Source organism: Anarhichas minor, unplaced genomic scaffold (assembly GCF_050575085.1).
Source record: "Anarhichas minor isolate MPS153535 unplaced genomic scaffold, ASM5057508v1 ptg000102l, whole genome shotgun sequence".
Taxonomy (NCBI): domain Eukaryota; kingdom Metazoa; phylum Chordata; class Actinopteri; order Perciformes; family Anarhichadidae; genus Anarhichas; species Anarhichas minor.
The window spans coordinates 310,239-337,844 of NW_027466548.1; the positions used below are offsets into that span (position 1 = coordinate 310,239).

At 37.0% G+C, this 27,606-nt stretch overlaps 1 protein-coding gene across 2 annotated transcripts; it reads left to right on the forward strand.

Moving 5' to 3' along the window:
* Positions 1-629: 629 nt before the first annotated feature.
* Positions 630-26,039, forward strand: LOC142939557 (arf-GAP with coiled-coil, ANK repeat and PH domain-containing protein 2). Of its 2 annotated transcripts, XM_076082757.1 has the most exons (24): positions 630-885; positions 1,697-3,070; positions 3,363-3,791; positions 3,871-3,928; positions 4,194-4,313; positions 4,646-4,699; positions 4,818-4,876; positions 4,978-5,161; positions 5,264-5,308; positions 5,432-5,527; positions 6,122-6,196; positions 6,493-6,596; positions 6,706-6,757; positions 8,001-8,101; positions 8,795-8,906; positions 9,357-9,550; positions 9,696-9,765; positions 9,846-9,940; positions 15,172-15,248; positions 16,542-16,675; positions 16,750-16,859; positions 16,948-17,058; positions 22,478-22,539; positions 23,335-26,039. In XM_076082757.1, exons 3-24 carry the CDS (start codon positions 3,739-3,741, stop codon positions 23,481-23,483), a joined length of 2,115 nt encoding a protein of 704 aa, XP_075938872.1. In that variant the 5' UTR covers positions 630-885; positions 1,697-3,070; positions 3,363-3,738; the 3' UTR covers positions 23,484-26,039. The 2 variants fall into 2 exon arrangements, with proteins under 2 accessions (XP_075938872.1, XP_075938873.1); XM_076082758.1 differs by lacking the exon at positions 1,697-3,070.
* Positions 26,040-27,606: the final 1,567 nt, after the last annotated feature.

Sequence of the window (27,606 nt, forward strand, 5' to 3'; positions counted from 1 at the left end):
TCCGGAGTTTCAATTTATTTTGACATTTTAATGTTCAGGACTTTTATTTTGTTGTTCAAAGACGTTTTAATGTTCAGGGCTTTTATTTTGTTGTTCAAAGATGTTTTAATGTTCAGAGCTTTTATTTTGTTGTTCAAAGATGTTTTAATGTTCAGGGCTTTTATTTTGTTGTTCAAAGATGTTTTAATGTTCAGGGCTTTTATTTTGTTGTTCAAAGATGTTTTAATGTTCAGGACTTTTATTTTGTTGTTCAAAGATGTTTTAATGTTCAGAGCTTTTATTTTGTTGTTCAAAGATGTTTTAATGTTCAGGGCTTTTATTTTGTTGTTCAAAGATGTTTTAATGTTCAGGACTTTTATTTTGTTGTTCGTTATTTTGCTGTTAACTGATTTTGTAGATTTAATTCTTTTGGAATAAAACATGATTTTCAAATGATTAGAAAAGTTGTTTTGTTTTATTGAATCATCACTTTAATGTTGTAGCTCATTTTAATTTAAGTTTATATTATTCCCCACTGGGGATCAATAAAGCCTGATTTAGTATCATAATGTATTCAAATATGAATTAAACTCAGTTACAAAGTAACTAATACAAATAAATATATATAAATATATATACATAAATAAATACATATAAATAAATAAATATATATATATATATAAATAAATGTAGTAAACTAAAAAGTAGTCTCCATGTTCTGCCCTCAGGACTGGGGAATTGGCGCCCCCTCCTGGGCCCTTTAGGTTGTGTTGTTAATTTGCATTTATTTTGACATGCACTCTGACATGGAACAGGAAGTTCGCCACATGCGGTAGTTTTAGGTAGATGGTCTCAGAAAATCATCCGCTGCCATCCATCATGTGTTTACGCCTTCGAAAGCAGTCTGTAAGTATTTGTTTAGCACAGACCACAGAATAGTATTTTCGTAATACTTTCTTCTTAAGTATATTTGTAAAGGTTAATTTTGTATCTGTAGCCAGTTGTTGTTACACTATACGTTTGACTGCTACAGAAGCGTAGGAGATGCATAAAGGTAAATTTGTAGTGTGTAATTCATATGCATATTGCTCATTGTGTCCTTCTGTTTGTTTTAGTTTTACTCTTATTTAATTTGTGTACGTCGATGCTGCACAATAAAGCATCTGGAGCTTGGAAGCTACATCCTGACTCCCGTATTCATTTGGATGGAGTTTGGCTTACTGCTGTGTACCAAGTTACACACACACAAGGAGAGCAGTACACTCCACCAGTGGCGGCTGGTCAATAGAGGGCGCTAGGGCGCCGCCCCCCCCTTGAGCCACAACAAATAAAATAAATAATAATAATAATAAACTATACAAATTGTCAATATTTGTGTTTTTGAAACATGGAATCACCAGTAATATGTGTAAAATATGATATCTGCGGTAAATATATGCTTTTCCTGCACGTCCTCTCCGCGTGTGCACGTCTCAGCAGCTCTGGGGCGCTGGAGAAACTGCCCAGAAGAGGCGGGGCTATCAAGCAGTTTAGCCAATTGCTGGTTAAAGATATAAATGTGTGACATACAATTTAGCCAATCAGCCAATCAGCGCCCTCAAACAGATTCAGCTGCGTGTTCCCGTCAGGACGAGTCTCTACAGGCGAGCGCGAACGAGCACTGCTCCTCTATGGGTGCATCCCAAGTCTCTTAATGTCTCTTAATGTCTCCCACCAGGGATGCATGGAGGAAACCATGCGAGGAGAGAGGAACGAGGAAATGGCCAAATCCCAATGTCCCCCCTTACGGACTCACGGACTTTAAGGCGCGCTCCCGCGAAGTCTGTGAGGGTTTAGGGATGTCCCACTGTCACATCATCAAGTGTTTAAGGCTCTCTGGCAGACATTTTTTTGAGCCCTTTATGAACCCTTTCCGTAAGTCATCATGGTATGGTGACTTAGGGTACTTCTCAAGTCTCTTAATTGTCGTTTCCTCGCTCCTCGATCCTCGCTTGAACCGGAAGTTGTTTCTGCGCCGCCATATTGACGGCCGTCCCAAAGCTCTGAGGAGCGAGGATGGAGGATGGAGGAGGAACCTCTGAGGAGCCATGAGCGAGGACCCAACGAGAACAGACTTCCAGGAAGTCTTTTAACGGCCGACACGCCCCCTCATTGTTCATCAGTCATGCGATTGGACGCTGCAGCCGATCGGACTGACTGACTGAGTTTAACACCAGAGTGAAGACGGATCACAGATTAAACTTTAGTTTATATTTGATTAGGTTTCTGATTCAACATCTGGTTTAAATAAATGTTCATTGTAGTCTGAACAACAAAAGGACCACAAACAACTTTCTACATTTATTAGAAAGATTTGTGTTTTCATGATCTGATATTTCCCTCAATAACTTTATTATGGAAACAATTAAAGTCAGAGAGAGCTGAGAGACGAAACACTTATTACATCATTCCTGAGTGTTTGATGAGTTTTATCATTTAAGAGAAACAATAATCATATTCTGGGTTATTTAATAATGACGTCGCAGTCACAATTTCAAAACGTACAGACGCAAATAATTCATCAATAAGACGATCGCATTCCGCCGGTAGAAATGGATCCTGAGCTTATAAACAGAACACAGGACACAGTTTGTTAACAGACTACAGAGAGAAACACCTCTACAGTGGTGATTACTGTGTGTCTTTATTAGTTATTAGTATTAGTAGTTACTGTTATTAAGTACAGTGATCATGTGAACACACACTAACTTATCTAAAGTCTCTCCAGCTGTTAAAGCCGACTGACAGCTGATCAGCTGTGATCATCAGCACCGTCATCAGAAACAGACGTCGCTTCACGTGACGCAACTGAGGAAAGGACGTCTCATGTCTCTTAAAACATATTTCCTCGTTCCTCTCTCCTCGCATGGTTTCCTCCATGCATCCCTGGTGGGAGGGACTAGGACGCAAGGAAAGGACCCAAGTGAGGGAAACGGGGATGCAATTAAGAGACTTGGGATGTACCCATAGCCTAAGGGAATTACCCACAAATCATTGCAATGTGACGTTAAACACGGGGTAACCAGTGGACGCATGGAGACGTAAAAAAAAGGTAAAGAAAGAGGACGGCTCAGTGTGTTCAGCCTCTCGTATTACATTTACTCAGAAACATTAAGGGTTAAAGATGGAACAAAAAATAAACATGAAATCAGAAGATATTTATTTATTCATCAAATATTTGATTTTGTCATTGAAGCTGTTTTGACAGAAACGAGTAAAAATCAAACAATTATTTTAGAGAAGTCATTTTGAGAAATATTGTAATTATTTTGTGACACCAAATATTATGTTTTAGAAAGATATTGAGTCATTATATGACTTAAAAAAACCTTTTTTCTCTTCAGTTTTTAATCTCCGTCCGTGACGTCATCGTCAGGAAGCGTCCCCTCATGAATATTCATGAGCCGATCCTTCGCCATACTGTGTGCAGGATGCACAGACAGCTGTCTCACTGAAAACATCCCAAACACCGTTTATTGACACTTTTATCCAAACATGCGTGACAGGCAGGCGCGCGTGCACGATGCCTGATCGATCGGCCGTATCTGAAACGTATCGATCCGGCTCGTGGAGGAAGTGTATCGGATTTAAACATGAGCAATGAGAGTGGAGCTGCTGAATGGACAGGCTAACTGCGAGCTAACAGGCTAACGGTCAGTATGAAGACGGTTTAATAAACTTTATCAACACTTTGACTCGGGGACAATAACTGAAGACAACATGGACTCGCTGCTGGACTTTGAGGAGTGTGTCAAAGACTCACCTGACTTCAGGTAACAGTACACACACACGCCTTAGCATCAACAAACTGCGCATGTGCAGAAGTCCTGATGATTTGTGTATTTTGTTCAGACTGAAGCTCGAGCTGTTCGAGGCGGATGTTTCTGTGCTCGAGACACAACTAGACAAGGTACAAATACTTCTACTGCTAACTTTACATCACTGCTAGTACAGCTGCTAATACTACTGCTTCTATTACCACTACTGCTGTTACTGATACAAATAACAGTATTTATATTAGTACTACTACATCTACTGTTACTGTAAAGTACAAGTGCATGTGGCTGAAACAGTTCCTACATCAACAGACATGTCTGCTCATTGCTTTATGAACCATGTTGTTGTACCTGTGAGGAGATCTCATTGGTCTGTAATCTGTGTCTCTGACCAATCAGGTGATGAAGCTGTGCAGTAAGATGGTAGAGGCGGGACAAGCGTACAGCGCAGCCAATCAGCTGTTCCTGAGCGGCCTGGCTGAACTCTCCATGCACCACAAGAAGGATGGCGTCATCACAGTATGGAGCTAATAATGCTAATGCTAATGATGTAGAAGTCAGTGGTGGAGTGTAACATATATAATAATGTTTATATTAAAACAGCTGAAACCATGAGTCCATATAGTGATGTCCTTATGTATTTATGTAATAGGCATTTTTATTGATTGATTGATTTCATATTTAATAAAATGGCATCCCTTGGCCCAGAGTGAGCTGATGGAGTGCCGTGGAATGTATCCTGATTACATTATTGATCTGTGACTGCTCATCTCGGTCAACGTCTCCGCTTTTAGTTTTCATGGTTTTATTGTGAAAGGTTTCTCACTGACTTCCTGTTTCCTTCCCATCAGAACTGTCTGAACCAGTTCAACCAGGGCCTTCAGGAGATGGTGAGCTTCCACACTGTGAGTACACACACACACACACACACATCCTGTGCACTGTGTACTGTATGGTTAACGTCCTGTGCTTTGGGCTGCAGGTCATGATTCTTGTGTTCATCTCTCTGTCGTCTGTCCTCAGATGTTGTTTGATCAGACTCACAGAGCCATCAGCCAGCAGCTGACCAACCTCTGTACACAGTAGGTCCAACACACACACACACACACACACACACACACACACACACACACGATGATGATGATGATGCTGATGATGAAGATGATGTTGTATCATCTCTGAGGTTCCTGCCCCAGCTGGTGGAGACCAGGAGGGAGTTTGTGCGGATCGGTGAGGATGTGGAGACGGCGGCGCTGAAGAGCGCTCAGGTGTCTCGACACAAAGCTGCTGACGCAGAGCGGGCCAGTCACCTGCTGCTCGCCACGCGCAAGTGCTACCAACACTTTGCCCTGGACTACTGTCTGCAGGTACACACACACACACACACACACACACACACACACACACACACACACACACACAGTGTCTGAACATCAGACACTGATTCTTTCTGCTCTCTTTGTTTTCAGCTCAACACTTTCAAGACTCAGCAGAGAGTCGACATCTTGAACTCAGTGAGTCGTTCTTTAGTCAGGAGTTAGCCTAGCTTAGCATAAAGACTGGAAGCAGGGGGAACCTGCTAGCCTGATGAATGCCTCACTTCTAGGTGTCATAGTGGTGTTTCTGTCTGTCGTCAGATGTTCTCCTTCGTCCACGCTCAGTTCACCTTCTTCCACCAAGGCTTCGACCTCCTCAGGGACCTGCAGCCCACCATGAGGACCATGGCAGCCCAGGTGCTCTCCTCTGACCCGCTCTGCCTTTCACACACTTCACCTTCACCTGTCATCATGACGAGCACAACGACCACTGATGATGCAACTTAAAGGGACAGTACTGATGTTATGAAGTGTGTTTGTGTGAGGTACTTCTACACACTCTGTGTGTTACTACAGCAGATGGAGTCAGACGGTCCTGCTGTGATCTGTGACCTCTACAAACACCAGACTGCATTCATACACACAGAGATTCTACCTCTCACATCACAGAGCTGCTGCTCTGCTGCTCCTCCTGTTACTGTGTTTGTGTTGTTGTGAGACTTCAGTGTTTTAAAGAGTTAGTTCAGACTCACTGACGTCTCACAGGAACACAAACACAGTAACAGAGGAGCAGCAGAGCAGCTCTGTGTCCTGAGAGGTTACATCTCTGTGTGTGTGAACGCAGTCTGGTGGCTCACTAACACCTTCGGTCCACAGCAGTGCATCACTCTGCTCCCGGTGCTGGTACTCCATCTACTGTAGTAGTACATTGAAGTAGCTCATACAACCACACATGTGAACATCAGTACTGTCTCTTTAAGTATATAACCTTCCTCCCTGTCTGTGTTTCAGTTGTCTCAGTCGTCAGCAGACTGTGCGGCTCAAAGGAAAGAGCTGGAGAACAAACACCTGCTGGTGCAGCAGAGAGTAAGAGCCCCTCTCTGTTCATGTGCACCTCTGTCTCTGTGCTCTGTGCTGACAGCATCACCAGTGAAGCATGAAGCAACAGCTGCACATGGTCACTGCACTGTCACTGTGCTCTCCACATGCTCCTGTATATTTATCTGTTAGCTTTTATTCTATCTTTATTCTTGTGTGTGTGTGTGTGTGTGTGTGTGTGTGTGTGTGTGTGTGTGTGTGTGTGTGTGTGTGTGTGTGTGTGTGTGTGTGTGTGTGTGTGTGTGTGTGTGTGTGTGTGTGTGTGTGTGTGTGTGTGTGTTCAGGATGCTTCTGGAGAGCCCACGGTCTGCCCGTCTCCCGGCAGTGACGCCATCATCTCGGGTTACCTCTTCAAGCGCTCCAGGAGGAAATCCAAAACCTGGAAGCGGTACAGACTCATGCTACTGGTGAAGGACAACCACACATACAGTGTGTGTGTGTGGGGGGGGGGGGGGGCTCCGTGGTATTTAATGTTTCTCTTTTCTCTCATGTTTCAGATGCTGGTTTTCCATCAGAGACAATCAGCTCATCTACAGAAAGTCACACAAGGTCATTGATTAAACCATGACTCGTTAATATCACAGCGATCCGTTAACTCCAGTTTCTATGAAGCTCAACACTTTGTTCACTAATCAGAGGGTTCACTTTAATGCTCCGATACAAACTCTGCTTTCAGAGATAAATAAGTCAAATACATGATTTAGTGTCGTCGTGTGTTTGTGACTCAAACTGAGACAGAAATGTAGAAATGTTCAACAAATAAACTGTTTGATTTCAAATCTGGTTAAAAAATGTTTTATGAGGAATCCATCACCTCAGACCTCATAACGGGAATGTGACAGAAATAAAGCTGCTGCTAAAACATGTATACATGTATATATATATATACATGTGTGTATATATATATATATATATATACACATGTGTGTGTATATATATATATATATATATATATATACATGTATATATATATATATATACATGTATATATATATATATATACATGTATATATATATATATATATATATACATGTGTGTATATATATATATATACATGTGTATATATATATATATATATATATATACATGTGTGTATATATATATATATATATATATATATATATATACATGTATATATATATATATATACATGTGTATATATATATATATATATACATGTGTATATATATATATATATATACATGTGTATATATATATATATATATACATGTGTATATATATATATATATATACACATGTATATATATATATATATATACATGTATATATATATATATATACATGTGTATATATATATATATATATACATGTATATATATATATATATACATGTATATATATATATATATATGTATATATATATATATACATGTATGTGTATATATATATATATATATATATATACATGTATATATATATATATATACATGTGTGTGTATATATATATATATATATATACATGTGTGTATATATATATATATATATATATATACATGTGTGTATATATATATATATATATACATGTATATATATATATATATATACATGTATACATGTATATATATATATATATATACATGTATATATATATGTATACATGTATACATATATATATATATACATGTATACATATATATATATATATATATATATATAAACTGATTTAAAAAGCAGAGCGGGACACGTCGCCTCCATCCCGACTAACTTAAGGAGGCTTTTATTTTGGTGAGCAGAGGATGAACCTCAGACTGTTTTGTGTTCCTGCTGCAGGAGGTCTCCCTGGTTCTGTTTCAGGACCTCAGACTGTGTGCCGTCAAACCTGTGGAGAACATCGACCGACGCTTCTGCTTCGAGCTGCTCTCTGTTCAGAAGTGAGAACACAACTCTACTCATTCTATCTCTACGCGTTCACACAGAGAACACAGCTCTACTCATTCTATCTCTACGCGTTCACACAGAGGACACAGCTCTACTCATTCTATCTCTACGCGTTCACACAGAGGACACAGCTCTACTCATTCTATCTCTACGCGTTCACACAGAGAACACAGCTCTACTCATTCTATCTCTACGCGTTCACACAGAGAACACAGCTCTACTCATTCTATCTCTACGCGTTCACACAGAGGACACAGCTCTACTCATTCTATCTCTACGCGTTCACACAGAGAACACAGCTCTACTCATTCTATCTCTACGCGTTCACACAGAGAACACAGCTCTACTCATTCTATCTCTACGCGTTCACATACCTCCTGTCTTGGTTCCTGCTGAAGATTTAAATCTGTAAGTTTCTTCTGTAATTCAATGTAATTTTAATGTGTGTGCGTGTCTGTGTCTGCGTGTGTGCGTGTCTGTGTCTGCGTGTGTGCGTGTCTGTGTCTGCGTGTGTGCGTGTCTGTGTCTGCGTGTGTGCGTGTCTGTGTCTGCGTGTGTGCGTGTCTGTGTCTGCGTGTGTGCGTGTCTGTGTCTGCGTGTGTGCGTGTCTGCGTGTGTGTGTGCGTGTGTGCGTGTCTGTGTCTGCGCGTGTGTGCGTGTGCGTGTGCGTGTGTGTGTGTGTGTAGGTGCTGTGCTCTCCAGACTGACTCTGAGCTCTTGAAGCAGACGTGGCTCGTAGCTCTTCAGGGCAGCATCGACCTCGCCTACAGACAGAGAGACGACACTCAGCTCTCACAGGTACTTTATCTGTTGTATTAAAGTATATATAAGTATATAATGTAGTACAAATATTGTTTATACCACTCTCATATCTGTACATTAAATATGAAGGCACAGCTCAACAAACGTCAGTGTGTTTAAGTATAAGTACGAATACCACACAGTAAAAGTACTGCGACATCAACAATATCTCATATTTCATCAGTAAATGTTTTTACATGAAAAATGACAGAAACCATCAAACAAGTCAACTAATACATTCAGCTCTGCTTTTACAGTTTCTTATGTTTAAATATCTGAACTTGTAAAGTACACATCAAGTATATAAAGTACGGTAAAGTACCTGAGTACGGTGTAGCAAAGTAGAAACTAGAATATAGAAGGAAAAAAAAACACAAAGTACCTCAGATTTGTCCTTAAGTGCAGTACTTCAGTAGATGTACAGAAGTAATCCCTGCCTGTGTTTAGCCTAAAGAGCCCCCCCTTCCCCCGTGTGGAGGGGACTCGTCCCCGGGCCCCCCCGCTCAGAGGCCCCCGGCGCTGGGCGTGGCCCTCAGGGGCCCCGGGAACCAGCGGTGCTGTGACTGTGGAGAGGAGGAGCCTCGCTGGGCCTCCATCAACCTGGGAGTCACCATGTGCATCGAGTGCTCCGGCATACACAGGTAGTACACGTCCCAGTGGTACCTGATACTTTATACTACACTTTGTACTCCACATAGTACACGTTTGATACAGTGCATTGTACTGCATGGTACTGTGTAAAGAGATGAATCTAATAAAACATAAAGTACTTCTTCATGTTTCCAGGAGCCTCGGTGTTCATCTGTCTAAGGTCAGATCTCTCACTCTGGACTCCTGGGAGGCTGAGCAGCTGAAGGTAACACACACACACACATGTTTATTATGTTTCTTCCCCTTCTTCTCCTTCATCTTCTCCTCCTCCTCCTTCTTGTGTAGCTGCTGTGTGTTCTGGGTAATAAAGTGATGAACTGTATCTATGAGGCGAGATGTTCAGAAGAAGGACGAGTGAAGCCGAGAGCCGACAGTCTGAGGTGAAATACCTGATGTCTGATGTTTGTGTTACTGACACATGAAGTCATCATTACTCTATCGACTCTATTAACTCTATCAATTCTATTAACTCTATCAACTATCAATTCTATTAACTCTATCGACTCTATTAACTCTATCAATTCTATTAACTCTATCAACTATCAATTCTATTAACTCTATCGACTCTATTAACTCTATCAATTCTATTAACTCTATCAACTATCAATTCTATTAACTCTATTAACTCTATTAACTCTATCAACTCTATCAACTCTATTAACTCTATTAACTCTATCAACTCTATCAACTCTATTAACTCTATTAACTCTAATAACTCTATCAATTCTATTAACTCTATTAACTCTATCAATTCTATTAACTCTATTAACTCTATCAACTCTATTAACTCTAATAACTCTATCAATTCTATTAACTCTATCAACTCTATCAACTCTATTAACTCTATTAACTCTAATAACTCTATCAACTCTATTAACTCTATCAATTCTATTAACTCTATTAACTCTATCAATTCTAATAACTATCAACTCTATCAACTCTATTAACTCTATCAATTATATTAACTCTATTAACTCTATTAACTCTATTAACTCTATCAACTCTATCAATTCTATTAACTCTAATAACTCTATCAATTCTAATAACTCTATCAACTCTATCAACTCTATTAACTCTATTAACTCTATCAATTCTATTAACTCTATCAACTCTATCAACTCTATTAACTCTATCAACTCTATTAACTCTATCAACTCTATTAACTCTATTAACTCTAATAACTATCAACTCTATCAACTCTATTAACTCTATTAACTCTATCAATTCTATTAACTCTATCAACTCTATCAACTCTATTAACTCTATTAACTCTAATAACTCTATCAACTCTATTAACTCTATCAATTCTATTAACTCTATTAACTCTATCAATTCTATTAACTCTATTAACTCTATTAACTCTATTAACTCTATTAACTCTATTAACTCTATTAACTCTATCAACTCTATCAATTCTATTAACTCTAATAACTCTATCAATTCTAATAACTCTATCAACTCTATCAACTCTATCAACTCTATTAACTCTATCAATTCTATTAACTCTATCAACTCTATCAACTCTATTAACTCTATCAACTCTATTAACTCTATCAACTCTATTAACTCTATTAACTCTAATAACTATCAACTCTATCAACTCTATTAACTCTATTAACTCTATCAATTCTATTAACTCTATCAACTCTATCAACTCTATTAACTCTATTAACTCTAATAACTCTATCAACTCTATTAACTCTATCAATTCTATTAACTCTATTAACTCTATCAATTCTATTAACTCTATTAACTCTATTAACTCTATTAACTCTATTAACTCTATCAACTCTATCAATTCTAATAACTCTATCAACTCTATTAACTCTATCAATTCTATTAACTCTATTAACTCTATCAATTCTATTAACTCTATTAACTCTAATAACTCTATCAACTCTATTAACTCTATCAATTCTATTAACTCTATCAACTCTATTAACTCTAATAACTCTATCAACTCTATCAACTCTATTAACTCTAATAACTCTATCAATTCTATCAATTCTATTAACTCTATCAACTCTATCAACTCTATTAACTCTATTAACTCTAATAACTCTATCAACTCTATCAACTCTATCAATTATATTAACTCTATCAACTCTATCAACTCTATTAACTCTATCAACTCTATTAACTCTATTAACTCTAATAACTATCAACTCTATCAACTCTATTAACTCTATCAACTCTATTAACTCTATCAACTCTATCAACTCTATTAACTCTAATAACTCTATCAACTCTATCAACTCTATTAACTCTATCAACTCTATCAATTCTATCAATTCTATTAACTCTATCAACTCTATTAACTCTATTAACTCTATTAACTCTAATAACTCTATCAACTCTATCAACTCTATCAATTATATCAACTCTATCAACTCTATCAACTCTATTAACTCTATCAACTCTATTAACTCTATTAACTCTAATAACTATCAACTCTATCAACTCTATTAACTCTATCAACTCTATTAACTCTATCAACTCTATCAACTCTATTAACTCTAATAACTCTATCAACTCTATCAACTCTATTAACTCTATCAACTCTATTAACTCTATTAACTCTATCAATTCTATTAACTCTATCAACTCTATCAACTCTATTAACTCTAATAACTCTATCAACTCTATCAACTCTATCAACTCTATTAACTCTATCAATTCTATTAACTCTATTAACTCTATCAATTCTATTAACTCTATCAACTCTATTGACTATCGACTCTATCGACTCCATTATGTTTCTTTCTGTCAGTATGAAATAAACACTTCATGGTGGTTTTAGCTGCTGATCAGTAAGAGAAACAGATAATAAAATAGAATTAAAGCTGCGAGCAGCATTGATCGGGCCCTCGCAACTTCACGCACGTCGAGGGTACTGGCAGGACTCTGGCCATGCATTTCTGTGACCGTCATACACTAAGTGCACGAGTTAAACGGTATTTGCTGGTACTGGCAGGACTCTGGGTGACGCGACCATGCATTTCTGTGACCATCACACTCTGAGTGCACGAGTTAGATGATATTTCCTGCGTAGACCAGCAGCGTAGCAAGATCATGTTGCCAGGTCTTAAGCCTCAAATGTTTTGAGTGTACATTCGATACAATCATAAATGTAAGCCTGTTAAGATCATTAAGAAAATGAATGTGTGTGAATGTGCTTCAGTGTTTGTAACATCACAGACTGTCAGTTTACTGGGATGGGGTTCAACTCCCTGCAGTGTCCTGCTGATTGTATTTGGACTTACATGAAAGTTAACAAAACAGTAGTGCCATTTGCTGTTACTTGAACACTTTAATTTAACACTGTTTTCATTTTAAGTTCTTCTGTAACTTTAGATTGTAGTGTGAAGCATTCATTGTAACGTTTAACCTGATTGTCATGAAGAAGCTCTGGACAGATCATTTATACTAATGCCCACCGACAGTGGCTTGACAACCACTTTTATCTAACTTTTGCTCTCCAAGCATCTTAGTTTGCACATATTTAGATCAGAGAAGTCTTTTTCTCATGGTGTGCCCACAAACCCTTTCAATAAGTTCAGTGTTTGGGCCGCTGTATTTATAGAATCCTGCTTACGTCCGTGCTTATTAGTAGGTGGTGCTATGACTATGAGTTAATATTGCCATGCAGAAGTCCTAAAGTCATGACCTTAATCAAGCATTGCAAGTTTGGGACAGTTTTGACAAAGTACAGTTGAGTTACCACAGCTTGATGGATGATGGTGAACCATGTAAAATGGCTGCCACACCACGTCCATGTTGTTCAATGAAACCTCAAGCTTTTAGTAACTTTTAATCGCTACGGTCTTAACGTACTGCGAGGGCTGCATCGTTGAAATATTGTAGGGGCCGCTATCGAGCAGACTTGCCACACAAACATTAAAATAACATTAGATAACTACATTCAGGATTTTAAATGTGTTTGGCAAGTTTGGTTATGTTTTGAGCATTTTTAGCCCCTCAAAAATACCTTAATCTTTCATGGCGAAGAATGCGTCGCCATGGCAACGTCTTTTCACGAAACCACAAGCTTTGAGTAACTTTTCATCACAAAGGTCTTTAGATTGTTCTGACCAAATTTGAAGTTGATTCGATTATTACCCTAGGAGGAGTTCGTTAAAGTAAAGCGCCTGGAAATGACAAAAACGACACTAGAAATTCATACAGAATTGAAAATGGCTGACTTCCGGTTGGGTTTAGAGCATGGTCCCAAGAGACTTTATTTTAAGTCCACATGTGATACATGAGCCTACCAAATTTTGTAAATCTATGTGAAACGTACAGCGAGGGCTGCTTCGTCGAAATTTTGTAGGGGGCGCTATTGAGCCGATTTGCCACTCTGAACCAATAAAATCATATTATATAACTACATTTTGTGCTTTAAATGTGTATGCCAAGTTTGCTTATGTTTCGAGGATTTCTAGCCTCTCAAAATTACCTTCGTTGTTAACGGCGAAGACTGCATCGCCACGGCAACGGCGTTCGTCGAAACATCAAAAGCTTCATGAACTGGCATTATGAACTTCTTATATTTGTCTGGAACTAATTTGATATTGATTTGATTTACCTACTAAGAGAAACAAGCCAAAGTATAAAGACTTTAACTTCCTGTTACCAGTAGGTGGCGCTATGACTATGATTCAAAATTGGCCTGCAGATGTCTTCAGGCCTGGAGTCTAATCAAACATGTGAAATCTGGTAAAGATCTGATGATGTTGAGTTACATCAGTTTATTCGTTCATGGCGAAGGATCGAAATTCGCCACGTCGCCGCCCTTCAATAACTTCTTACAACCTTCACAATGAAGCATTATCAAGGTCTTAAGGCTTTTCTGACAACATTTGAGAGGGATCTGATTAATCTGTGAGGAGCAGGATGTCAAAGTACACAATTTACAACTTCCGGTTGCCACTAGGTGGCGCTATTACTATGATTCTAAATTAACATATAGATGTGTTCCGAGTCAGGATGTTATGACATATGAGAGATGTTCGGCCGAGTTACAACAACTTCCTGTTTCGCGGCGAATGCTGTTTTTTTGACGCCACGCCACGGACACATAGTTCGATAACTTTTTGATCTTTGAGTAACTTTTCACTGCCAAGGTCTCAAAAGCATACTGACCAAATCTGAAGTCAATCGGGTCAAATCTCTGGGAGGAGTTCGTTAAAGTACGACGCCTTGAAACGGTCAAAAAACGTCATAAAATTAAAAATGGCCGACTTCCTGTTTGGTTTGATGAAAAACTCCAAGAGGATTTTTTGTGCGTCTCATCACGATCCACATATCTACCAAATTTCATACAGCTAGGTGAAACCCGATGTTGGGGCTACTCAATAGGGGGCGCTATCGAGCCAATATTTCATACCGCAGCTGGACACCCCAATCAGACTGCAATTTTCGCAAATTCTGGCTTGCGTGCCAAATTTCACAAAATTCCCAGTATCCCAAGCACCTCCTTTTTGCGACGAAACACTAATAATAATAATAATAATAATAATAATAAACAATCGAACAATCGAAAAACAATAGGTCCTCCGCTCCGACTACGTCGGTGCTCGGGCCCTAATGAATGTTTGTTTCTTCCTTCCAGAGCAGAGAAGGAGACGTGGATCAAAGAGAAATATGTGGAGAAGAGATTTGTTCAGAACAGCGTGTCAGATGGAGCTCGTAAGTAATTCATGATCCTCAGAGGATGAACTGTATTAACACTGGTGATTATTAAATAGACCTGATTCCTCCTGAAGAAAGATGTTTTATCTGACATTGTTTCGTACATTTTAACAGGTTTTATTTATATATACATACAGCGGGTAAGATAAGTGTTGAACACGTCACCGTGTCTAAAGGTGATGTTGACATGAACTTTCACCAGATGTCAGTAACAACCCAAGTAATCTATACATACAAAGAAATCCAAACTAATGAGTTCAGAAATGAAGTTATGTGTAATAAAATGGAATGACACAGGGAAACAGTATTTAACACGCTTACTGAAATATATTTAATACTTCGTACAAAAGCCAACAGTCTTCAATTCTGGAAGGTTCCATGTTCCTCTTCTATGAACTCAGATCTTTAGTTCTTTCATAGATTTTCTTTTGGATTCAAGTCAGCTGATCGGCTGAGCCATTCAAGCAGCTTTATTTTATTTCTCTGAAACCACGACAGACAGTATGTTGTCTGTTACGTTGTCTGCTACGTGGTGTGCGTGTCAGACGGCACGTTGTCTGTTACGTGGTGGGCGTGTCAGACGGCACGTTGTCCGTTACGTGGTGTGCGTGTCAGACGGCTCGTTGTCCGTTACGTGGTGGGCGTGTCAGACGGCGCGTTGTCCGTTACGTGGTGGGCGTGTCAGACGGCGCGTTGTCCGTTACGTGGTGGGCGTGTCAGACGGCGCGTTGTCCGTTACGTGGTGGGCGTGTCAGACGGCGCGTTGTCCGTTACGTGGTGGGCGTGTCAGACGGCGCGTTGTCCGTTACGTGGTGAGCGTGTCAGACGGCGCGTTGTCCGTTACGTGGTGGGCGTGTCAGACGGCGCGTTGTCCGTTACGTGGTGGGCGTGTCAGACGGCGCGTTGTCCGTTACGTGGTGGGCGTGTCAGACGGCACGTTGTCCGTTACGTGGTGGGCGTGTCAGACGGCACGTTGTCCGTTACGTGGTGGGCGTGTCAGACGGCACGTTGCCCGTTGCGTAGTGGGCGTGTCAGACGGCACGTTGTCTGTTACGTCGGGTGGGTTGCCAGGTTGAGTGCAGTGGCTCCACCGAGAGAACATTATATAATATTATTATATAATTTAAGCTTCTGGATTTTCCAAATGCAATAGTATTATTCAAACATATTGTTCGGTCCGTAATGCGTACTGAACCGTGAGCCTCGTACGGAATGGTTCAATACCAATACGTGTATTGGTACACCTCTACCATTCACACATTCAGGCAAACCTCCTCGTTCTGTTTTCAGAGCTGCGTCTCTATCGGGCCGCGTCAGCCGGGGACCTGGTGGACATGGCTACAGCGTTAGCCCAGGGAGCAGACGTCAACGGGAGCATCAGAGAGGAGGAGGGACGAACAGCTCTGATAGGAGCAGCTGTAGGGGTGAGGAGGAGGAGGAGTTCATATGATGACGTAGAAGAAGAGTTAGAGACTCACAGCCTGTGGTTCTCCTGTAGGAGTCTCTGTCAGCCTGTGAGTTCCTGCTGCTGAACGGAGCCAACGTCAACCACAGAGACCTCAGAGGACAAGGAGCTCTACACACTGCTGCTACAGCAGGACACACCGGGTAGAGAGACACACACACACACACACACTGACCCCGTGTGTCTCAAGCTGGAATAAACACCTGTCTGCTTCCCATTGGCTGTGTGCAGACAGGTGTGTCTGCTGCTGAAGAGAGGAGCCAATCAGTACGCTGCGGACGAACGAGGACAGGACCCGCTGGCTATCGCCGTGGAAACCGCCCACGCTGACATCGTCACACTGTGAGTCATCATATGTGTGTGTATACGTGTGTATATACGTGTATATATGTGTATACGTGTGTATATATGTGTATACGTGTGTATATATGTGTGTATATATATGTGTGTATACGTGTATATATATGTGTGTATACGTGTATATATATGTGTGTATACGTGTATATATATGTGTGTATACGTGTATATATATGTGTGTATACGTGTATATATATGTGTGTATACGTGTATATATATGTGTGTATACGTGTATATATATGTGTGTATACGTGTATATATATGTGTATACGTGTATATATATGTGTATACGTGTATATATATGTGTATACGTGTATATATATGTGTGTACGTGTATATATATGTGTGTACGTGTATATATATATGTGTATACGTGTATATATGTGTGTATATATGTGTGTATACGTGTATATATATGTGTGTACGTGTATATATGTGTGTATACGTGTATATATGTGTGTATACGTGTATATATATGTGTGTACGTGTATATATATATGTGTACGTGTATATATGTGTGTATACGTGTGTATACGTGTATATAAGTGTGTGTATACACGTGTATATAAGTGTGTGTATACACGTGTATATAAGTGTGTGTATACACGTGTATATATGTGTGTATACACGTGTATATATGTGTGTATACGTGTATATATATGTGTGTATACGTGTATATATGTGTGTATACGTGTATATATATGTGTATACGTGTATATATATACGTGTATATATATATGTGTATACGTGTATATATGTGTGTATACGTGTATATATATGTGTGTATACGTGTATATATGTGTGTATACGTGTATATATGTGTGTATACGTGTATATATGTGTGTATACGTGTATATATGTGTGTATACGTGTATATATGTGTGTATACGTGTATATATGTGTGTATACGTGTATATATGTGTGTATACGTGTATATATGTGTATACGTGTATATATATGTGTATACGTGTATATATATGTGTGTATACGTGTATATATGTGTGTATACGTGTATATATATATATATGTGTGTATACGTGTATATATATATATATGTGTGTATACGTGTATATATGTGTGTACGTGTATATATATGTGTGTATACGTGTATATATGTGTGTATACGTGTATATATATATATATGTGTGTATACGTGTATATATATGTGTGTATACGTGTATATATATGTGTGTATACGTGTATATATATGTGTGTATACGTGTATATATATGTGTGTATACGTGTATATATATGTGTGTATACGTGTGTATACGTGTATATATATGTGTGTATACGTGTATATACGTGTGTATATATATGTGTATACGTGTATATATATATGTGTATACGTGTATATATATGTGTGTATACGTGTATATATATGTGTGTATACGTGTATATATATATGTGTATACGTGTATATATATATGTGTATACGTGTATATATATATGTGTATACGTGTATATATATATGTGTATACGTGTATATATATATATGTGTATACGTGTATATATATGTGTGTATACGTGTATATATGTGTGTATATATATATGTGTATACGTGTATATATATATGTGTATACGTGTATATATATATGTGTATACGTGTATATACGTGTGTATACGTGTATATACGTGTATATATATATATATGTGTGTATACGTGTATATATATATATGTGTGTATATACGTGTATATATATGTGTGTATACGTGTATATATATATATATGTGTGTATACGTGTATATATATATATGTGTGTATATATGTGTGTACGTGTATATATATATGTGTGTGTATATATATATGTGTGTATATATGTGTGTATACGTGTATATATATATATGTGTGTGTATATATATATATGTGTATATATGTGTGTATACGTGTATATATATATATGTGTGTATATATGTGTGTACGTGTATATATATATGTGTGTGTATATATATATGTGTGTATACGTGTATATATATATGTGTGTATACGTGTATATATATATGTGTGTATACGTGTATATATATATGTGTGTATACGTGTATATATATATATATGTGTGTATACGTGTATATATATATATGTGTGTATATATGTGTGTACGTGTATATATATATGTGTGTGTATATATATATGTGTGTATATATGTGTGTATACGTGTATATATATGTGTGTATACGTGTATATATATATATATGTGTGTATACGTGTATATATATATATGTGTGTATATATGTGTGTACGTGTATATATATATGTGTGTGTATATATATATGTGTGTATATATGTGTGTATACGTGTATATATATATATGTGTGTGTATATATATATATGTGTATATATGTGTGTATACGTGTATATATATATATGTGTGTATATATGTGTGTACGTGTATATATATATGTGTGTGTATATATATATGTGTGTATACGTGTATATATATATGTGTGTATACGTGTATATATATATGTGTGTATACGTGTATATATATATGTGTGTATACGTGTATATATATATGTGTGTATACGTGTATATATGTGTGTACGTGTATATATATATATGTGTGTACGTGTATATATATATGTGTGTATACGTGTATATATATATATGTGTGTATATATATATATATGTGTGTATACGTGTATATATGTGTGTACGTGTATATATATATATGTGTGTACGTGTATATATATATGTGTGTACGTGTATATATATATGTGTATACGTTTATATATGTGTGTATACGTTCATATATGTGTGTATACGTGTATATATATATATATGTGTATACGTGTATATATATATGTGTATACGTGTATATATATATGTGTGTACGTGTATATATATATATGTGTGTACGTGTATATATATATGTGTGTACGTGTATATATATATGTGTGTACGTGTATATATATATATGTGTGTACGTGTATATATATATGTGTACGTGTATATATATATGTGTGTATACGTATATATATATATGTGTATACGTGTATATATATATGTGTGTGTATATATATATATGTGTGTACGTGTATATATATGTGTGTACGTGTATATATATATATGTGTGTACGTGTATATATATATATGTGTGTACGTGTATATATATATATGTGTGTACGTGTATATATATATGTGTGTACGTGTATATATATATATGTGTGTACGTGTATATATATATGTGTACGTGTATATATATATGTGTGTATACGTATATATATATATGTGTATACGTGTATATATATATATGTGTGTACGTGTATATATATATGTGTACGTGTATATATATATATATGTGTGTATACGTATATATATATATGTGTACGTGTATATATATATATGTGTGTACGTGTATATATATATGTGTACGTGGATATATATATGTGTGTATACGTGTATATATATATGTGTGTATACGTATATATATATATGTGTATACGTGTATATATATATGTGTGTGTATATATATATATGTGTGTACGTGTATATATATATATGTGTGTACGTGTATATATATATGTGTGTACGTGTATATATATATGTGTGTACGTGTATATATATATATGTGTGTACGTGTATATATATATGTGTACGTGTATATATATATGTGTGTATACGTATATATATATGTGTGTATACGTGTATATATATATATGTGTATACGTGTATATATATATATGTGTGTACGTGTATATATATATATGTGTATACGTGTATATATATATATGTGTGTATACGTGTATATATATATGTGTGTATACGTGTATATATATATATGTGTGTATACGTGTATATATATATATGTGTGTATACGTGTATATATATATATATGTGTATACGTGTATATATATATGTGTGTATACGTGTATATATATATGTGTGTATACGTGTATATATATATATGTGTGTATACGTGTATATATATATGTGTGTATACGTGTATATATATATATGTGTGTATACGTGTATATATATATGTGTGTATACGTGTATATATATATGTGTGTATACGTGTATATATATATGTGTGTATACGTGTATATATATATGTGTGTATACGTGTATATATATATATATGTGTGTATACGTGTATATATATATATGTGTGTATACGTGTATATATATATATGTGTGTACGTGTATATATATATATGTGTGTACGTGTATATATATATGTGTGTACGTGTATATATATATGTGTATACATATATATGTGTATATATGTGTGTATACGTGTATATATATATATGTGTGTATACGTGTATATATATATATATGTGTGTATACGTGTATATATATATATGTGTGTATACGTGTATATATATATATGTGTGTACGTGTATATATATATATATATATGTGTACGTGTATATATATATATATATATATGTGTACGTGTATATATATATATATATATGTGTGTACGTGTATATATATATATATATATGTGTGTACGTGTATATATATATATATATATGTGTGTACGTGTATATATATATATATGTGTATACGTGTATATATATATATATATGTGTATACGTGTATATATATGTGTATATATGTGTGTATATATATACACATATATATATATATATGTGTATATATATGTGTGTATACGTGTATATAAGTGTGTGTGTTACGTCCCTTCTCTCTTGTCCAGGGGAAGGATTTAGGGACTAACACAAAACAACCCAAATGAAAACCAAATAGCTCGTGTACCATAAACAATATTTATTATGCTCACTGACAGTGAAAGATGAGCGAGTCTCAACACAAGATTTGGGAGAGGATGGGACAGGTGTGGTCGTGCCAAACAATTGAAACAAAGATAACAGAACTTGGCCTAACTAACCTCTGAAATCAACAAACAAAATGGCTTCTCTAACTTATCTACATGTGCTCGACCAAAACCCAAATACAGATGAGGCACCGACCAATAAGCCTAGTGTATCTAGACACAGAGAATCCTACGTGTGTGCCAATGTACAGGGTACCCCAGACTCACCTACTGTCCGCAACCTCTCACCACTAACACGTTCAGTTCTCAGAATTGACATAAACAGTGTGAAATGAAGTTCCCCTGAACTCCGAGGCTTCCTGCCTTTTATCTGCGGCTCTCCCTCCACCGATTGGCCAGCCTGTCGCTGGTGCCAATCACCAATCAGGACAACCGGCCCCCACAGGTGGAATCCAATCACCCGATTGACCTGTTAGGAGACTGAGGGAGAGAGAAAAGAGGAAGGGCAGGAGGGGAGACAACACAACACGTAACAGTGTGTATATATGTGTATACGTGTATATATGTGTGTGTATATGTGTATATATGTATATGTATGTGTATATGTATGTGTATATATGTATTAACTGGTGTGTTCCTCCCTGTGTATGTGGACGCTCCAGGCTGCGGATGGCCAGGATGAATGAAGAGATGAGAGACTCAGAAGGAGTCTTTGGAGCGACAGGTTAGTCGTTAGTGGACTCTTCAGTTTATTCATGGAAAAATAGAAAAAGTTAATTACAAAAAGACAAATTAAATACAAGAGTAGAAATATAGAGTGCATAAGGCTTCACATGTAGTACTGTAGGAAAGTAAGATTTTAATATTTCACTTTTTAAAACAGAAAAGTTAGACGGGTACAAATACACAACGTCTGTACAACGTCTGGGTTGAGATGTTATTTATGCAAACTTTTTTACATTTTTTTTTTTAACAATATTGTAGGAATAATTAGTTTTTGCATAACTTATATATGATTTACGATATCTCAGTCTGAAGACTGTGAATCCATCTGTCATCCAGGAGACAACCTCTGACTACCTGAAGAGAGGAGTCAAAGCTTCATGTGTTAAAGCTGCATTCTCTCTAGTGTCCACCAGGGGGCGACTCCTCTGGTTGTATAGAAGTCTATGAGAAAATGACTCTACTTCTCTCTTGATTTATTACCTCAGTAAACATTGTAAACATGAGTTTATGGTCTCAATCTCTAGTTTCAAGTCTTCTTCAATACAGCATGATGTTCATTTAGTACATTATGGTCCATTTAGAGTCAAACAGACCATAAAGCAGGGGATGCTTTAGGGCGGGGCTACACGGTGATTGACAGGTCTCTACCAGAGACGTATACGGCGTCTCTACGTCACTCCTCCTCAGTCCAGATATGGTCACTTCCTGTTCACTGGTTGCAAAACAATATTTTGTCTCAAATGTAAATGACGTCGAGCCGTCTACTGACTGTAGATCTGGTTTAATTCCTCAGGAGATGACGAGACCTTTCAGGACATCTTCCGTGACTTCAGCGACATGGCGTCACACGACCCGGAGAGGCTCAGCAGACGGCAGTTCAGCCGCGGAGACGAGGAGGAGGAGGAGGAAGAGGAGGAGGAGAAAGAGGAGGAGAAAGAGTGAAGAGCCAACAGTAAATGACAGAAAGTGAGACTGAAAGCCTCTGTAGACTTTTAACTTTTAGAAGAGCTGACTGATGTGTACAAATGTGTAACATATAAGATATTTACTGTGTAATATACATTTCCACTGTGAAAGTACACGTATACTTCATGTACAGTTACTGCAGAAGTGTCACCAGAGTCCACGTGATTTTCACGATCAATAATCTGCAGATTATTATTAATTGTTTTGGTCAAATCGTCGTCACATCGACTAAATATTCACATTAGAGGAGTTTCTGCATCTTTCCTTAAAGGTTCAGTGTTCTTTTAGGGGGATTTTATTAATAACTCTGTTTTCATTAGTGTATAATCTCCTGAAGTATTGTTGTGCTTTCACTTTTCACTGTTACCTGAAGGTTGCAATCTGCATTTTCACCACTAGATGGCACTAAATCCGACACGCTGCTCCTTTAATAGAAACGACTCTTAACAACAGTTATCAAAACGGTGGCTGATTGATTTTCAGTCGACTCATCGTCTTTTCTGTCGAGTCATCGTGACATCACACCAGGTGTGTTACAGCTAGCGAGCGCCCCCTGCTGGACGTCTTTACTGCACCGTGGAACGTTGCATCCGCATAACGTCTTTTTATTGAGAGGTACGTCTGTCAGAGTGAGTTATGATGAACTCATCTATATGAAGTATGAAGCAGATGTCCTCAATACAAAACAGATACATAGCAGCCCAAATAGACAACACAAAGCACAGGAGTGATGCTGGTCCATCATACAACGGTGGTGACATGTTGTCATCGAAACAGAAAAAAAACACTCTTTTTAGACTTTCTGTCAGTTTTATGTATATTTTCCGTCTGTCGTTCCTTTAGCGTGAACACGTAAATCAGTCAAAAGATAAGTAACGTTACTATCCTTAATGTCGGGTTCAGACTACAAGATATCTGCGATTATAGCGCGTGTGTCATAGCGGACGACGTCCCGACAGAAAGACTAGCATGTTAGCGTAGCATCACAATAATATAGCTAACGTTAGCATATTGGCTTTTTTTGGGGGGCTTTTCCAAACACAAGACGGCTTCTGTTTGTTCATGTGCGTTCTCTGGTGGAAGAATCCAAACAGATCCTTGTCATGCCAGACAACTTTGGCTCATAAATATGGCGTCCATGTGTGTGTCTGATGGTTAACGTTAAAACTTTATTTACACTGTGATGGTTAACTTTCAGCCGGTTAGCTATTGTCGTTATGCTAAGCTAGGCTAACCATGTCCTGACTCCACCTGGCTGTCGGCCATAAAGCAAATAAGCACATTTCCTAAAATGTTTTAACTATTCTTTTAATAAAAACATGTGATGGTTTGAATATAGTTGCTGTCAGAGTAATGTTACAAAGAACCTCATAATGTGATGTCACCAAGGGAAAAGGTTACATGTTCAAACTCAGTCATGTTCAGTGTAGTTTAATAAAAGTGAATCTACTCCTTTAAATGTTATTCAGAGATATGAATAATTTAGGTCAGTAACAGCGTGAAGTCGTCAGCAAACACGTTTAACTATTATTACGTTTGACCCAGAAAAGATGCTCTAACTGCTGATTTATTAATGTTAACATTGTCTCAACAACAATAGAAGGAAAAGAGCTGAAGCCCATCGTGGACGGTGGTGAAAGCTCCGGAAACATCTCAGAGAAACAGGAAGTCCATTAGAGATCTGTGTTAAAGTACTTAATGAAACCAAACTGCTTTTGATTCTACTTATGGAAGGTGTGTTTTCAACAATCAACATTTAATGTGTTTATATGAAATAATAGTTTCTCTGCATTGTAGTTTTGATTGTTAGTGGCGGAGTCAAATCAGATTCACATTACCTTCAATTTTTAAACCAAATTCCCAGAAAATCTTGTAATGGGAAAATATGTCATAGTCTAATGTGAAGGTTTAAGGAATGTAAGTCCTAAAAGAGCAGACACCAAACTGTAGTTTCAGCAGATGACTTTAATTAGTTTCGTATCCAGGTGTCTTGTTATCTGTTATCTTGTGCACTGTTTGTTTACTCTTCGTAAGACAGAGACACAGAGAGGCCTTAATTAACAGAGATCCTCTGTTTGAAATACTTTTAACTTTCTTTGTGACGCGTTATCTGAAGTTGTAAAGGCGTAAACCTTTGCATGCAGATAAGATGGGTGAGGGTAAAGAATGTCTGTTCTGTCTCTGCAAATGGTCATTTTTACGATGTCACAGTGACTTCAAAGGAAGCATCTGTTGTGAGTTTAAACTGATTAGGGTAAGGCAAACTGTGAACAAAAGGGATTTGTAAACAGGAGATAAAAGCATCTTCCTGACTGTCTTTCTTCTATGATATACTAAGGCTCGAAGGATGACCTGCCTTTTATTGTGTTCTTTGTGTATTCTTGTTAGCTAAAGCAGATAACAGGAAGCTGTCTGAGTATAAATGTCCATGCATTCTGAGTGTAGGTAGAGCACTCTCCTAGATCACTGCAATGTGTCTGTGAGACTGTTCTCTTTGCTTGCAAGCAAATAAATTGACTTTACAAACCTTGATCGTTCATCAAAACTCTGTTTTACTTTATATTGATAGAAAACCTCAACTTTCTTCTCCCGACTAGTCATAAGAAATATTCCACAACAATCTTAATTACAGAATTATTTTTGCTCGGACACACAGAAGTACACACACATACAGACAGTTTTTATGGAAAATAGTTTCATGCAGTTTAAAACCGGTAAATCTTTGGTCTGTATGTGACAGGTTTTCAACACAGGGTGTGTGTGTGTGTGTATGTATATATATATATATATATATATATATATATATATATATATATATATATATATATATATATATATATATATATATATATATATATATATATATATATATATATATATATATATATGTATATGTGTGTATATATATATATATATATATATATATGTGTGTATATATATATATATATATATATATATATATATATATGTGTGTATATATATATATATATATATGTGTGTATATATATATATATAGTATCAGTGTTACTTGAATACAAAGACCATGTTGATGAGACATTCTGAGTCTCAGTAATGTCAAAAAGAATAATTGAAAAATATTATTATTCCATATATATACTATATATATTTGGGGGATAATCATGTTTTGGAACTACAGTTCCCATGATGCTGTGTGGAATGTAATCAGGAAGCATAATGTTACAACTTGAACTCTGTTTTTGAGCCTATATTTGTTTATATTTAGTTAAATTAGCATTTAAAGTCGTCTGCAGTGGACTCATGGAAGTACAGACTACGTTCACTGGATTACTTTATTCTATTGTTTCCTCTCAGGTTTTTTTAAGGCTGGATTAAGTTGTTCATGCTAACCCAACACTTTTTACTGCTTCTGCTTCAGATTAAAACAAGAGCAGGCTATTATTGTGAAGCAGCCACAGGAAACACTGTAGAAGAAGAGTCATTGTTCTTTGTCTCTGTCACAAAAAAGTATAAGAGTCGATGCAGCTCAACCAGAAATATTCTATTTCTGTTATTCCACATATTCTTCTTCCTTCCTACGTTACCCACAATGCAACTGGAGCACAGACAGCTGGGTGGGAGATTGTGGTGTGTTGTGATAGTAAACAATGAGGCTGATATCAGCCGGAGACGCTGGATTACATGCTGCATCATCTCCTGTCAATCCCTAGTGTGTGAGATGCCAGTTTGACTCCAGTGCAGGAAAGGTGGACCCCGCCACAATAAAACCACTATAAAGAGAGAATGTAAACACATTAGATGACTGTTGCTGAAAATATGTCCACTATATATATAATATTATAACTTAGGTTTGATTTCAAGAAAGTATTCTAACAGTCTAAAGTGCTTTAAAAGTCTGTTGAGATGAACGTGTTCATAAAGTTTTATTTGATCTGTTTTTTTCAGAAAGGGGTTTAATGTGTAGCTTTTCTCTGTTTCTCAAGGATCTCAGACACTTTATCCACGAGTTTCACAGAAACAGTTTGTGATCCGTTAGCTGTGAGTGTTTTTATGAATGAAGACTGAAGTGGAAGACGGAGTGTAGAGACTGAATCCAGCGCTGAAGCAGAACTCTTCACAC